Consider the following 15,466-nt stretch of genomic DNA (forward strand, 5'->3'; position numbering starts at 1 on the left):
TTTTTTTCCATAAGTTATTGGGGTACAGGTGGTATTTGGTTACATGAGTAAGTTCTTTAGTGGTGATCTGTGAGATTTTGGTGCACCCATCACCCTAGCAGTATACACTGCACCATATTTATAGTCTTCTATCCCCTGACCCCCTTTCACTCTTCCCCTCAAATCCCCAAAGTCCACTGCAACATTCTTAGGCCTTTGTGTCCTCATAGCTTAGCTCCCACATATCAGTGAGAACATACAATGTTTGGTTTTCCATTTCTGAGTAGCTTCACTTAGAATAATAGTCTCCAGTCTCATCCAGGTCACTGCAAATGCTGTTAATTCATTCCTTTTTATGGCTGCATAGTGTTCCTATTTTTAATAGAAACATAAAGTTTTGAGTCATTTATAATGGAATCAACCTGACAACCCAGGTGGTTCCTGCATGGCTATAAAAAATCAGTCACTCTGTCTCCCTGGAAATAACCACACTCCAATCAAGGAATTATGTTCCTAATATAAAGATGGCAGAACTAGGGAGTCAGGAGATCTTAGTTTTAGACCCAGTAAGTTCAGTAATTCAGCAGTTTACTGAGTCAGTTTTATTTTTTACCCCAGTTAGTTTTATTTTTTATAAAACTTTACCCCAGTTAGCTTTATTTTTTAAGGAATAAAGAGTGAAATGGCCTCTGAAAGTCCACTGCTCATCAAGGATCTGATTTTACTCCTTGTAAAGTTCATCCTGCTAGGAAATACTGTAAAGAAAGCAAGCATGCTGTATAACTTTTAATTCTGGGAAATGATCTCTGTTTTTACCACTCTGACATAGAAATCTAGGAGACAGGACATTAAGAAAAGCACGCAGAAATAAAAGACAAAAGTTAAATTTGATAAAGAACAATTATATAAATTGGTTTCTAATGACTTGGCTGAAAGATAATGTCCTGTATGCCTTAGACAAGGCACCTCAAAAATCTGTATATGGTCCTGTTGCTCTATGTTCATAGTTCACATTTTGTTTTTCTTGTAAACAGGTTAATTTTCTGGCCTAAGAACTATGTAATCAGCAGCAAGGAGTTCTCTTCTATATAAAGAGTGAAAAAGATTTGAAGTGAAGCTGAGAATTATTACCAAACTCTTTCTTCCGTTATTGCCTTGATCCATTTTATATAAGGTATAACTCCAGAAAAAAAATCCCTCTGCCTTCATTTTTCCCCTACTCACCATAATTTGACAGCAGATCATACACTAAGATTTGAAACGTAACAGGTGAAGCTATACAGAAAGTCTTAAAATATTTTATATCTAGAATGATTCTTTCGTGTGAGAAGAAATGTTAGGGAGAGAGGCAAAGATGAAGTATGAGTTTTAGTTTACTGTTATCCATTAGTAATCTGTATGTGCTTATGTTTATGGTGGGCCTGGAGGACGTTCCAAGACTTGTTTCTAAACAATGGCACTTGGGCGCCCATTACAAGACGAACAGGGTACAGGATATTTTAGTTTCATTTTCGCTTATTTTAAATTCTGATAACATCTGTAAGCCTAAGAATCTCCCCTCAACCCATTTTTCTTCAAAATTAATGTTCAATTTGGAATCATTTCCAATGAGGAAAAACATGGAGAAAAATAACAGATAAAAAGGAGACGTGATTGGGGACTAGAAACATAGAGGTTCACTAAATACTGTTAGCATTTGTTGATGCCAAAGAATATACTCTGCAGATGTGTTTGTATATTGTCATCAACTAGGCAATGAAGTCTTTGTTCTACAAGCCAAGAGCCTACAAATCTCTGGATCCAAAATGCCAACCAGTTCCTAGCCCCACAGCTGTTCTAGCTTCCCACAGTGGCAGTTTTCTGGTGGCTCTCTTACTTTAAATTATTCTATAAAGCAAGGATACTGCTTGTTCAATTTACCTCCTAGTAGGCCTGGCATAATGCTACAACTGTGTGTTTAACATAAAGAAGGAGGAATATTATCCATTGCTGTGGGCTAGAGGAGAGATGGGGAAATAACAAGAGAAAAGAAAGAGAAGGAGAACAGGGAGTAGGTTGTTTTCTGGTATGTGGGGACTCTGTCACAAGTTGGAGAGTGAAATGATGATTCCCAGGCTGGGACTCTCTCTTCTGTGCTCTCAGACTCCTTTTTCCATTGGAATTGTAATCTCAGGAACTCTGGAACCTTCATTTGTTTTATAAAGGTTTTTCCTAACCAACTAGAAAGGAGATGATAACTTCCTTATGAATATATTTGCAATCATCTCATGACTGCTCCTCACCCACTGTTACTGGATAAGAACACTTGTATCTTATGCTTTTATGTCATAGGATGAACATCTTCTAGTCCTGCACTTGGATTTAGCAGACAAGGCTTCTAGGACTGACTGTGGCCCTGTAGAAACTTAGTCAAGTCACTTAACTCTCTGAATTATTTCTAAGGTTATATACAACTATAATGTGAATCATATGATTCCTGATTTTAATACTAGTCTAATTTTGAATATCACAAAAGTAGTAATAAAAGAGTTTAGAACTTGGATTATCTGTCTGGGATTTAAGATCTTTCTCCTCACTTCTACAATGGTCTTAGCTAATTAATCTCTCTGAAACTTTCTATTCATGTATAGATGTTAAAAATTATTATTTCATCAATATCATGTGGTTCTTCAAGAAGCAAATGTAGCCACATATGAGGACATTATGCAATTTGTAAATGTATATATTTGGGATAACATTTAAAAATTTGCAGCAACAGTAATAACAACCTTTACCAGGCACACTTTTGGGTCAGGCACTGTGTTAAGAGTTTAATTTACATGATTTTGTTAGACTTCGAACAATGCTAAAAAGTTATATATGACATCTAATTTTACATTGGATGAAACTTAGGCTCAGGGAATTTGAGTAATTTACCCAAGAGAGCAAATGGTGGAGGATTTCAGCTACCTTCAAGTAGCTGAAATTCTGAATCAGAATAAAAACTGAACTCAGATTTTAGTCCTACTACATTATGTCTTACTGTTTAACCATTTCTGATCCTGGCCATTTCAACTTTCTAAGCTTTAATTTTCATATAACTACTATGAAGATGATAAAACTTGTCTTGCCTAATTGTGAAAGTTGTAACGAGAAGTAATCTAGTTTATACTACTTTGAAAATTGTAACAAGATAAATAAATATAAGGAAGATAGGTAGTAGTAGTAGTAGAGGTAGTCTTAGCAGCAGCAGCAGCAAGAGTAAAAACATTGGTGTAATTTTTTCAACTCTACATGATGAAAATGAGAAATCCCATTGCTCCTAAGCATCTTCTCGCTTAATAAAAATATCTAAATGAAGCTTCAAAAAATATAGCATATCTAGTATTAGCTCATTAAAGCTTTTCAGGTTTTAATGTGTGTATATTTTTAAATTTTGGTTTGCTACATGGAAGAGGACTGCCATTATTAACTCTGAACAGCTGTCTATTTTTCTGTTCTGTAACAAATAAGCTTGGGGTTCTATTTTTGCAATTTCCGGGATGAGTACGGAAAGTGGAAGCGGCAGAATGTAAGCTTTACTCTATTGTACAATAACTATATCAGTGGTAATACTCCATTTTAATGAGTCATCAAAACATTTTATAATGAGCAATACTGGAATACAAAGAAGGCACCCTGCACCTGGTGTTAGTTTTTCGTGGCCTCCAGATGTATATGCACAGGCATCACAAGACCGGTAGTCAAAGAAAATGCAAACTTCACAAGTGAGGAAGATATAAAGATAGCAGGCTCTTGCTTTTTTGTTAAAAACCCAAAGTGACAATTTCATTCCACTTTACCAGCAATCTGCAAATGTTCTTGCAGTCCCAAGCTGTTGTAATTATCCAGGTCGCTTCTGGTGTAGTTCCCCGCTCTGCCTTAAATTGAACATGTCCATAGATTAAGTGTCATCTTTATTCCTATACTAATAGAAGTTCCATTAATAGCCTTGTTCATATTCTTCAGAAGGAAATGGACTAAAAATTGGGGTATTACTAAACAGAAATGCAAAGCAAGGTTAAGAGGAAGGAAACAGGGAAATGAATCCAACATGATTGAGGATGATGAGTTAAGTACTATTTAGAATACAGAAAAGACCAAACGCACTTGGAACACCATGAACTGGGACTGAAAGTCATCACTGAACAAATCCTATTTAGAGCTGACCTCAGCATATGATGGTTCAAACTATACATCCAGGGACCAGAGAGGCAGAGTCGGTGGATGTGATGCTGGAGCTCAGGAGACACAGTTTAAGAATTTATCTGAGGCAAGAAGGATCATTTCCTCATTATCATTTCATTGTTGCCTAAATTCTCCCTTCTTAAATATTCATCATTCCATCTATGCAGATTTACTTAGCAAACATAATATTTAAGACACCATACTTGGCACTGCAGAAAGTAGGAAGAGGAGAAGTGCATAGTCTTGCCCTGCAAGGAATTCATAATGTCATGTGGAAATAAAAGAAACCTCCCAAATGCTTATAATCTAAAACAGAAAAAAAAATGCACGAGACAAATAGGGACAAAGTTCCATGACAGGCATGAAGAAAGGCAAGTGGGACTATGGTTAGAAGACCTAAGTTCTCTCCTGGTCTTACTGGCCCCATGATTTTAAACAAGGTACTTAACCCCACTGATCCCCTAAAATGTAGATAATAACAATGGTCCATTTCATGTTGGTATTGTGATGATTGCATACAAAAGTATAGATTAAAGTAGTTGGTAAGAAATTTCCCCACTCTTATTTTTCCTCAGCGGGGTGTTAATCAGGGTTGAAGTAAGGAGAGAAAAGGCATGTCTTCTGGTTATTAGGCATAAGAGAAGGCTTGTGGAAGGGGATAGGAGTTAAGTCCTGAAGGATACAACCTCACTTTGAAGACCACTGTCCTCAGCTGATCTGTTTATCTTCTCTTCAACTCTGTCCTTCATCTTCTTTAGCGCTGTAACCTATTCCTGTACCACTAGTCACTAACTGGCCCCTATCTTAAAGTTCTGTGGCTGTGGGTATAGAAACCCACTTGCGCTGGCTTAAGCAAAATTTGGAACTTGTTGTCAGGCTAAAAGGACAAGAAGCACAGCAGGGCAGGCCGCCTGATAAACTGGAACTAAGAACTGGGAGTTTTGGGGGACCCAGAAATGCACAGTCCAGCCTCTCTTAGTTCTTGTCAGCCTCATTTCTCTGTGTCTTTCTTTGAGACCACATAGTTTCTCATCTCCTTTTCTTTTTCTACATTTGTTTCATTCTTTTACATCTCTGCACAAACGTTCTCTGCTTCTCCATGGATATATCCTCAATTCTAGGCACCATTGTCAACCTATAGGTCAGGCCACACGTAGCAGGGACAGTTAAGTCAGGTTTCTGAAAATAATCTCTTTCTTAACTTGAGATTCTCTTCTGAGGCTCCAGTGCCTTTGTCTGTGGGCTGGAATTATTTAGTGTTGTTTTCATGATTTACCTGTATAATTCCTGACCTTAAATACGACCCAACTCTCATCCTGGTTGTTCTGACCTTGCTTCTGTAATGCTCAAAGTGTTAGATCACAAGTTGGAGAAAGTTAGTAACATACTCTCATTTCATACTGCTCTTTCTTGCCTTAGTGCCTTTGTTCCAGTTGTTTTTAACCTCTCACCTCCCTCATCTTGTAAACCCTTGTTTTAAAACTGTCTCAAGACTTTTCTCCTTTTTCTAGCCTTCCTTGGTTATTTTTCCTTTCCATCCCAAGCAGATGGATCACTCTTTCCTTGCTGCATTTACCATAGTTTGTACATCTTTTAATTGCTGCTCCTAATCACACTGCAATACAGTTTTCTTGGTTTTAGTGTTTTTCTTCTTACTCTAGTGAGGTGGTTAAGAAAATACTCTCTGAGGTTGGATCACTGAGTTCAAGGACCAATCATTCCATTTATTAACTATGTGACTGTGGGAAAGGTACTTCACCTCTTTTTGTTTTTCTGAGACAGAGTCTCGCCCTGTCACCCAGGCTGGAGTGCAGTGGAGCGATCTCGGATCACTGCAAGCTCCACCTCCCGGGTTCACACCATTCTCCTGCCTTAGCCTCCTGAGTAGCTGGGACTACAGGCGCATGCCACCACACCCGGCTAATTTTTTGTATTTTTAGTAGAGATGGGGTTTCACTGCGTTAGCCAGGATGGTCTTGATCTCCTGACCTCGTGATCCACCCGCCTCGGCCTCCCAAAGTGCTGGGATTACAGACGTGAGCCATCGCGCCCGGCCCATCTCTTTTTCCCACTTTGTAAAATGCAGATGATAGTACCTACATCAGAAGTTGTTGACAGAATTGAGATAATACATGTAAAATGCTTGGAACAGTGCATGGCATAAAATTGGTACTCAGTGAATATTAACTATTACTTTTTGAACTGCCAGTACCTAGCCCAGGGTGTGGCAAGCAAGATGTGTTAATTGTTTGCTGGATAAATGAATTAAATTTTAAAACTAAAGCATATTTGAGAGGATGTTTTATTTCTTTTGCTTTGTTTGTAGTGACTGAAAAAGTATCTACTGTTGCTACACTTTCTGATAATTGATGTGTATCTGTGTATGTATACATGTAATATCGAATTGCAATTGTGAGAAACACTGTAAACAACTTGCATAGGATAGTATTCAAGTGTGTAATAGAGATATATGTGTAACTGTTTATTTAATGTCTGTCCCCACCACTAGAAGGTAAATACCCCCAGGGCAAGGTTTGACTGTGCCCTATTTATTATTAGATGTTCCAGGCATATCATAATTTCTGACACATAAAAGGTATTTAATAAGCATTCATTGAATAGATGAACACATGGAAAAATAGACTGTGTTTACACAATTAACAAGTGCCTTTTCTGTTTCCTCCGCTTGGAATGTCTCCTTCCATCATTACTGAGTGTTAAAATTCTGTTTAACCTTCAAACCCAGCTGAAATAGGCTTCCATGAAGCTTGCCCCTTCTCTGAATTCTTGTGGTAATTCATAGACTCTTAGGATACTCTACATTTTGAATATGGTATTACAGTGATTTGCAAATCAATTTGAAAATTCTTGGGGGCAGAATTCCAATTAGGGGTTCTCCTGATTTACACATGTTAATATCTCTCCCAATGCTTAATAAGCTGCATAACCTTCACATTAGGGTCAGAATAAGTTTTTCTGAGATGAATGAATGAATGAATAAATAGCATTGCAACTTCTTTTTGACTGACAGAAGCCCCAAGTCTAGCAGCAAGATGAGCATAAGAACCGTACTTAGAACCCACTGATCCCCATGTGAATGTTTTTATGAAATCTGGATATGATTGTAAGCAGTATAAGGAAAACCAAATTTGTACATTGCAGCAAGAGATATTAGGGCACCATTTGGTAATACTAATCTCTCTTACAACGTGATGATGTCACAAAGAAGTTTTAAGTTTATTTTTGGGCACTTGTCCTGTCTAGAATAGTGTCTGACACATAGTAGGGGCTCTAGAAAATGTGACTGAGCTGACTGAACTAACAAATGAATAAAAACACAAGCCAGTCTCTATGAAAAGAACTACTAATTATGAGACTGTTTTTATAAGCATATCTACTCATTTGAATAAAACTGCAATGCCTCTGATTTGCCTAATATCCAAAAATACTGACTGCCTAGAAGAATGCCCTTATGCCTCCAGTGATGGAACCAATTTAAAATACTTCATGAGAACTTTTTATAATTCATGCATTTAATAAATATTTAGGAGCTTACATTCGCCAGACAATTAGGCTAAAAGATAAGAAAAGTTCTGTGTTGCTGTTTTGCACTTGTGGCTCTTGGATCAGCAGATGAACTCGCTTAAGACTCCAGATTTTATTTACATCTTATAACTCTAGGGCAGGATCTAATGTGTGAAATCAAATCCTGAAACTTTGAACGACTTCATAGTTTGGTTTCCTTCTTCTCTGAAGACTGTTTTGAGCAGCACTATCCAGGTATCAGCCACTTTAAGGCTCCTTTCACAAATATGAATTTTATATGGGAGGTTCCCTGGGGGCAGATTATATCATGACTTGAGATTTTATGTCAGGTTTATTGTTAGTTCACAGAACTACACTGACTGAAAAACCAGTTGTGATTCATAGCTTATGGTGTGTGAGTGAGATGATCCAGACCATCTAGGTGGCTCCGCATTCTAATGATGTGTTAGGAATCCACACTCACAACAGATGCACAGAAGAGCACTTACTTGCTTACGACCTTTTCAGGTCAATTCTCCTAAGATCAACGACATCAATATGTGACTATACTTTATAGACATTGTTCATTTTCAAGTATTTGATTTAAAAGAGAACAAGGTTTATTTTAAAGGAGGCAATTATTTGAGCCATATATTTGTCATTGATTTAATATAATAGACTCAGCATGATAGGATATGTATACTTTAGGATTTATTAGGATACTGTAAACAATGAAGTGTATCATTAGTACAAATTCCATACAAGTGTAAATACATGTGTGTACATGAAATATATATCATTGGGTTAAAAAGTGCATAAAGCAGGGAATACATAGAGTACCTTTTCTGCTGACAAAAAAATAAATTGAGGGCCAGTTTATAAAGAGTTATTCTTAACTGATAATATTTTAATAATGGCTATATTTTCTAAAAGAAGCTCTCATGAACTTGTGATGATATAATCATATGTTTCATAAAGACTTGGAAGATGCTTGAGATATACTGGCAAATTCCCAATATGTTCTGAAAAGATTTAGAGCAGTCAAAAATAAAGCAAACCTGAATGATAATTTGGGCATGATTTTATGTATGTGTGAATTAAGGAAAACTGGAAACATAAACTAGAATCAAAGACAGAGTAGCCCACGAATTATGAGAATTGAATCCAAGGTTAACTGGACACATAGGGGTCTATTCCATGTATTAACACATCCCTGCCCCTACCACTACACCACCACAATGCTATAGTCAAGGTTCTGAGTTTTCTCCAGATGGACTTTAATAGAAATAATTTTATGAGATCAGTAAAGACAAAGCTAATAATGAAAACTGTCAAGCATTAATTGGAAATTGGAGACGCTTGTTAGTAGATTTAGTCATTCCTCACTTGCTCACCAAGCACTCTTTATGTGCCAGGCACTGTGCTAGACACTGGGAATGGATGCACTTCTATATTTAAGGAGCTCAAGACAAGACAACAAGAACACAAACAAACAAATGTTAGTTCCTTTCTCCAACTTACTTTCCTATTCACATTTACCGCAAAAGTAACAATATAATTAGAGAGACTGAGAGGAAAACACTTAAGAATAAAATGTTAGGTGATAAATCAGAGATGCATACAAGAAATCAAGAAGGAGGAGGATAACCCTGCCTGGCAAGGGATGGCTCCGTGAAAGAGGAAATACTTGAGGTTCACAAGGAATATCACACTTTGATAATAACAAAAAAAAAAAAAAAAAAAAAAAGGAAGAGAAGTCTCATAAAGATAGGAGAAGCAAACTACACTTTCTAGATTCTGGTTCAAAGTAGGATCCCTATAACAAAATGATTTAGAGAGCTTCCCATCATTAGTTTTTTTACACTTCTTACAAAAATTATATAATCTTTATGGCTTTAAGAGTCAAGATCAACTTACCATGATCCAACTAAAATATAGTGGTTCAATTAGAAGAGCTTCAAATATAGCCCAGTGTTTGTGACATTTAAGTGATTTCCAAGTTACAGGGAAAAATATGATGGCATCTAACTTGAGTCACTTGAAAATAACGTGAACTTCAAGGAAGATTTATTCCAACTGTTGAAAGAAGCATATCTCTTGAGTTTCTATGTCAGAAATAATGTTTTTCTTGAGAGGGTACCAAATAAATTTTAGCAGAGATTATTTTTTAAGAATCTTCTCTCATAGCTAATTGATCTCAATTCTTCAAAGTAGATCTAATGAAAATAATAAAATATTTTAATATTCTTCTTGGTAGTCCTATTTACCTTATCTCAGCCTATCAAATGTTGCCAGCCTGATTCCTCTGGTTAAATAAATTATAAACACAAACATTATTTCTCCAAAATAAAACACAATGACACTGATTCACTAATTCACTTTATATAGCTATACACAACTTCTGTCAGAAATTTTTACAAAATCTAAATATTGCATCACTACTTTACTAAAGAAGCAATTATACTTTTCAAGATAACTTTTTTGGTGGGTTTTACTTGGAGTAAAGAATACCAATTTTGGTTTCTTGATCTGTATATCAAACCTAACTGCAAAAGATATTCAAGTAGCTCTGGGGGAACCAATGGGGAAATAAACATTGCAGTTTATTTCAAACATTAATATATGGAATATCAATATTGTTTCCTTTCTTTAGTACATGCCACTATTACAAACTACTGTCTTCAGTGGGATGAGTTTGATTGGATCACTGTTTATTCTTTCTCACCGATTAATGCTTGGATATATTAAGAATTAGGAATTCATACAGAGAAAAACCATATATTTAGCCTGAATGAGAACTACAGAGAAAATAACCATGATCATCAAATGCACAGAATTTATACATTTCTCTATAGATATAACAGGAGAAAAAGGAAAAATAAATAAAAGAATCCCTAGGAAAAGAAAAGAAAATTTTCCTTACCGGAATAAATGCATGTTGCATAGCTTGTTCACATTGTTTTAAGGAAGCAATAGTATCCCACAAAAGCTGATAATTCTCAGCCCGAGAAACACTTGGCCGTTGCATAGCGAAAGCTGGTAACACTCAAACTGAGCTCATAGAACCCAGTTGAAGAGGAAAAAAAAAACCCTGCAGATCTGTTACATAAACTTCTTAATTAGATCTGCTACACAAACTGCTATCTTAAGACTTAAAAAAAAAGTTAATCAGAACATTTCTTTTGGGGGATAACTGGGCATGACTTGAACAGAGACAGATGTTTTCATCGGGAAGAATTTTCATTCCTACACTTGTGAAAAGCAATCCCATCAGTGCTCTCCTGTCTTCACACGGGTCTGGTGAAATGGCACATACCATAAGTGTGTGGGGGGAAAGAAGTAGGAAGAAGAGAGATGTGAAAAAATATTCCTACCAGAAGATTTGGGTGGCAGGTCATGGTGGTGGAATTTAAGTAGCTTGTGAAAAGTAGTAACATTGAAGGGAGTAGGTTATATACACACATATATGTACATATACAAATGTCAGCACTTGTCTGCTGTATGAGAAATACAACTATATACATGCATACTCACTGTGTCATTTAATATGTCCAGCTCTCCTCTCAGTTTAGTTAAGAGCTAGATGTGACATATTCTTCACCTACAGAGTATTACTGTCTTAATGGCACTATGAGTTGTTTATCTGGGATTATCTCTAAAGACAAGCCAGAAGGCATCATAAAATGTAAGAGCAACTAGAAGAACTTTATGTTGCCTATGTATTGAAGAAAAGTCACTTTTATTCCTTATTCTAGATAAAATTTGCATAGATAATACAAGGAGAATCGTGTCTTTAAATGTTCTCGGGAAATGAGAGTAGGCTGGAACGTGTTAATTCCAAAGAAATATGCGTGTGCACTTCGACAACAAAAAAGACTCATATAAGCATGAAATAAAATATGAACAGAATTTAGGGACATATTCTCAATTCCCTTCACCAAAGACAGTACCCACACAGGGAGGTGAGGCTCCACCAGTCCCTAATGTCTCTGTAGGATTGCTGAGCTAGGAGGTGCTAGGAGGTAAGGCATCTTGGAAGGTGATGCTCAGAGCACTTGGAAGTTCCAGAGGAATCCGTACTCTAAGGACTGGTTGCACAGTCAACAATGGTGATATTTACTGAAGCACGTCAAGAGGTAAGAGGCAAAAGGAGAGAAATTCACAGCATAATAAATTATGCATTTAACTGACCTAGAAAATCCAAGGAAGACCAAACAAGGTACAAATTGTAGGAAAGTTTGATAACATACACGAAATATTTTCCCTGTATTATTTTTGGAAGAGCAGCATGATTTGGGTTACCTAGTTTTCCTGCATTTGTACCCTGATGATGGTAGATTGGTTCATACCAATGCCCTTGTAGTGTTAAAGTCTCAAAGGCTGACACCAGGGAAGTTTTCCTCTTACCTTCATTTCTTTTCAATTTTGAACTGAAGGAATGAAAAGCAGAACTGATCTTTCAAAATCTTTACCTAATTTGTAAATTTTACCTAATTTGTAGGGAAATTGTTTTTCCTTAGTACTTCATGAGTACACACCATAAGGCTATTGCCATTAGACAGTTTGTTTTTCAAAATCAATTCAACCAACCTTCTCTTTTTCTCATTCATGGGGTTCTGTTCAGCTCACACCCACAGTCCCTCCTCTGCCTTCATTCCTGCCCTTAAAGTCTCCCATCTGCCCCAGCCACATGCTTCTTCTCCATGCATTGTCAACCAGCCAGCCCACAACTTTCAGAAAATATTCCTTCACTAGTAAATGTTCTGAATTTCTCAGGAAACAACAGGAAAATAAAAAGTTGTCTTTTAAGTTACCTTCCAAAATCCCAGTCAATCCTCTCTGAAATTCTTAAGCAAATGCTTATCATTATTCCAGACCCCACTTGCTGGGTCTTCTGAGGCTTTTCCCACCTCCTGTTTATCAGGTTCCTTTATTGTTTCCTTTAAAGAGTATGTCCTAAAAATTCTCTTCTCTTTAGTTTTTGGGGAAAAAAAGGGAAAGAATTCATAGTCTTTCTGTGTGGAAACACGGTTTTAAAAACTGCCCTTTGAATCTTGCATTCATTCATTTATTCATTGATCCAACAAACATGTCAAGCATCTCCCATGTGCTATAATTTTTTTTTTTTTTTCTTGAGACGGAGTCTCGCTCTGTCACCCAGGCTGGAGTGCAGTGGCGCAATCTCGGCTTACTGCAAGCTCCACCTTTCTGGTTCACACCATTCTCCTGCCTTAGCCTCCTGAGTAGCTGGGCGCCCGCCACCATGCCCGGCTAATTGTTTTGTATTTTTAGTAGAGACGGTGTTTCGCCATGTTAGCCAGGATGGTCTTGATCTCCTGACCTCGTGATCCACCTGCCTCGGCCTCCCAAAGTGCTGAGATTACAGGCGTGAGCCACCACACCTAGTCATGCTATAATTTTTGGTAGTACTTTGGACAAATGGATACATCGGATGTTGCCTCTACCTTTAAGGAGAGTCTGACAGAAGGGATGGTAAATCAGCACAAATAACAAAAAGGCAAATTTAAAAACGTGTAAGTACCATAAAAGAGGTAGCATAAACTATTTAGAAAGCAATGAAAAAGAAGAGATTATATCCATGGTGGAAATTAGGGCAGCCTCATGGAAGATTTAGCACTTTGCTAGAGTTTGTTGTTAGGGTAGTATTTAGTTATACAGATATACGGGGAATTCTGAGAAAGGAAAGGTACAGCAAAGGCACAGGGTGGGAAAGGCTTCATTGATTATTGTTTTGGAAGAAATGTGACACCAAGAAAAAAATTGTAAATCAATGATTACCCAGCTTAAAATTCAGATTTAGACCAAATTTGAGCTTATTCTTGATTGAAAACTAATAGCTTCCTATTTTTGATGCTAACCAATATTACCTTTAAGCAACTCACAGATAATTCATGTTCATAAATTCAGTGAAAATCTTCTTAAACCTCTTGAGGTGATAAGTTCTATGTGTTTATTCCTCACTGTTTGAAATAGGCACATTGATATATGTTTGGAGGCCCTAGGTGGATCAATCATTTAGGTTATATTACTTACTATTTTTCATTAAGCAAATATTACGTGTTTTGTATTCCTGCCCACTTTCATAAGTTCTAAACTTCTTACTTTCTAAGTTCAAGTGGGGTCCACTATAAATCAAATATTTACCTTATCAAATATTTGACTTAGTTCAATTTGACTCAGTTTAACAAACATTTATTGAGCTCTACTATGTGCCAAGAACTCTGCTAGAAATAGAGAACACAAAGATAAACGTAATATTATGTCAATCCTCTGTTTCTTTTCCACTATCACTCAGTGTGCAATTGTCTCTGCCCACAAGTGGAGCATATGTATTTTCTTCCTGTTAGCACGATGCTTGATAAGTAATTGCTACCATTTTTTTCTGTTAAACACTCAGTCACTAGGCTACATGTCTATCACATCTAAATATGTCACGATCCTCTAACTTAGACTGCAGACCTCAGAATACCTAACGGTACTTTTGTATGGTGGGATTGCCATACATTGAGTGCTTTCTGCTGGTGAATGGTTTAAATTTAACTTCATGACAATTGCACTTCCAGTAAAAATAGAGTAACAGGGCCTAGATTTGCATTCCCACCTAAAATAACCAAAAAAAAAAAGGACACAATGTAGGAAAGAATGGGTTTCAAGAATGCACATAAGACAACAAAAAACAATGAATGCAGAGAGAAAATAAACAAACAAGGTGGGCCCTGTGATTTCTAATTCTTATAGCCTTTAACTTCCAGGCCATATTCCAGAGACGAGGAATCCAGTTGTGGCCAGTGGACTTGATGAGTTGAGAAGACAGAATTGGTTTGCTGTGAAGATCAAGGCAGCAAGTAGAAATAGATAAATCCACAATTATAATTGGAGATATCAACACCTTTAAATAATTAATAGAACAAATAGACAGAAAATCTGTAAAGATAGAGAAGACTTGTATAAAACTAGGCACCAATTTGAGCTAATAAACCTTTATAGAATATTTTACTCTACAACAGCAAAATATACACATTTTTAAGTGCTGAAATAGTATTTGCCAAGATAGAACATATTTTTAACTTGAAATCAAATTTTCATAAATTTAAAAAGATTCATGTCACAGGAAACATAATCTCTGGCTATAATAGGATTAAGTTGAAAATCAATAACAGAACAATCTCTGGAAACTCTCAAAATATTAAGAAAATAAATGACACAATTCCAAAAGCTCATTGGTTAAAGAAAAAAAATTAAAAATGAGAATATATTTTGAACTGAATGAACATAAACTACAATATATTGAATTTGCTGGATTCCCTTAAAGCAGTAATTAATGAAACATACATATCACTACATGCTTATATTTGAAAAGAAGGTAGTGTCAAATTACTGACCTCAGCTTCTATCTTTCACGAGAAAAAAAATACAGCAAATTAAACCCAAAGTATGCAGATGAAAGGAAATAAAAAATAACAGCACAGAAGATAGAGGAAAACCAATGAAAATGAAAGTTGGTTCTTTGAGAATATCGATAAAATTGATGACACTCTAGCAAGACTAATTAGGAGAAACAAATTATCAAAATCAAGATGGAAGAAGATGACATCCCTGCCAATCCTACAATCCTACAAACATGAGGAGCTAATAAGGAAATCTTTGTGTATGTAGGTATGTATTTATTTATTTATTCTTATTGACAGTCCAATGTTATGATCATGGCTCACTGAAGACTCGAAATCCTGGCTTC

General features: G+C 36.3%; 1 protein-coding gene across 16 annotated transcripts in view; it reads right to left on the reverse strand.

Moving 5' to 3' along the window:
* DLG2 (discs large MAGUK scaffold protein 2) overlaps nucleotides 1–15,466 on the reverse strand; it is a 2,182,864-nt gene that overhangs the window by 809,617 nt on the left and 1,357,781 nt on the right. For 3 of the 16 annotated variants that reach the window (XM_063671282.1, XM_054441576.1, XM_054441574.2), the window contains exon 1: nucleotides 10,634–10,763. The exons of the other annotated variants lie outside the window; for them this stretch is intronic. In XM_063671282.1, the coding sequence (XP_063527352.1) occupies nucleotides 10,634–10,738 (105 nt within the window). In that variant the 5' untranslated portion in view covers nucleotides 10,739–10,763. Of the gene's footprint in view, nucleotides 1–10,633; nucleotides 10,764–15,466 lie in introns of those variants that run through there. 16 annotated transcript variants of the gene reach the window in all.

This window comes from Pongo pygmaeus, chromosome 9 (genome assembly GCF_028885625.2).
Source record: "Pongo pygmaeus isolate AG05252 chromosome 9, NHGRI_mPonPyg2-v2.0_pri, whole genome shotgun sequence".
Taxonomy (NCBI): domain Eukaryota; kingdom Metazoa; phylum Chordata; class Mammalia; order Primates; family Hominidae; genus Pongo; species Pongo pygmaeus.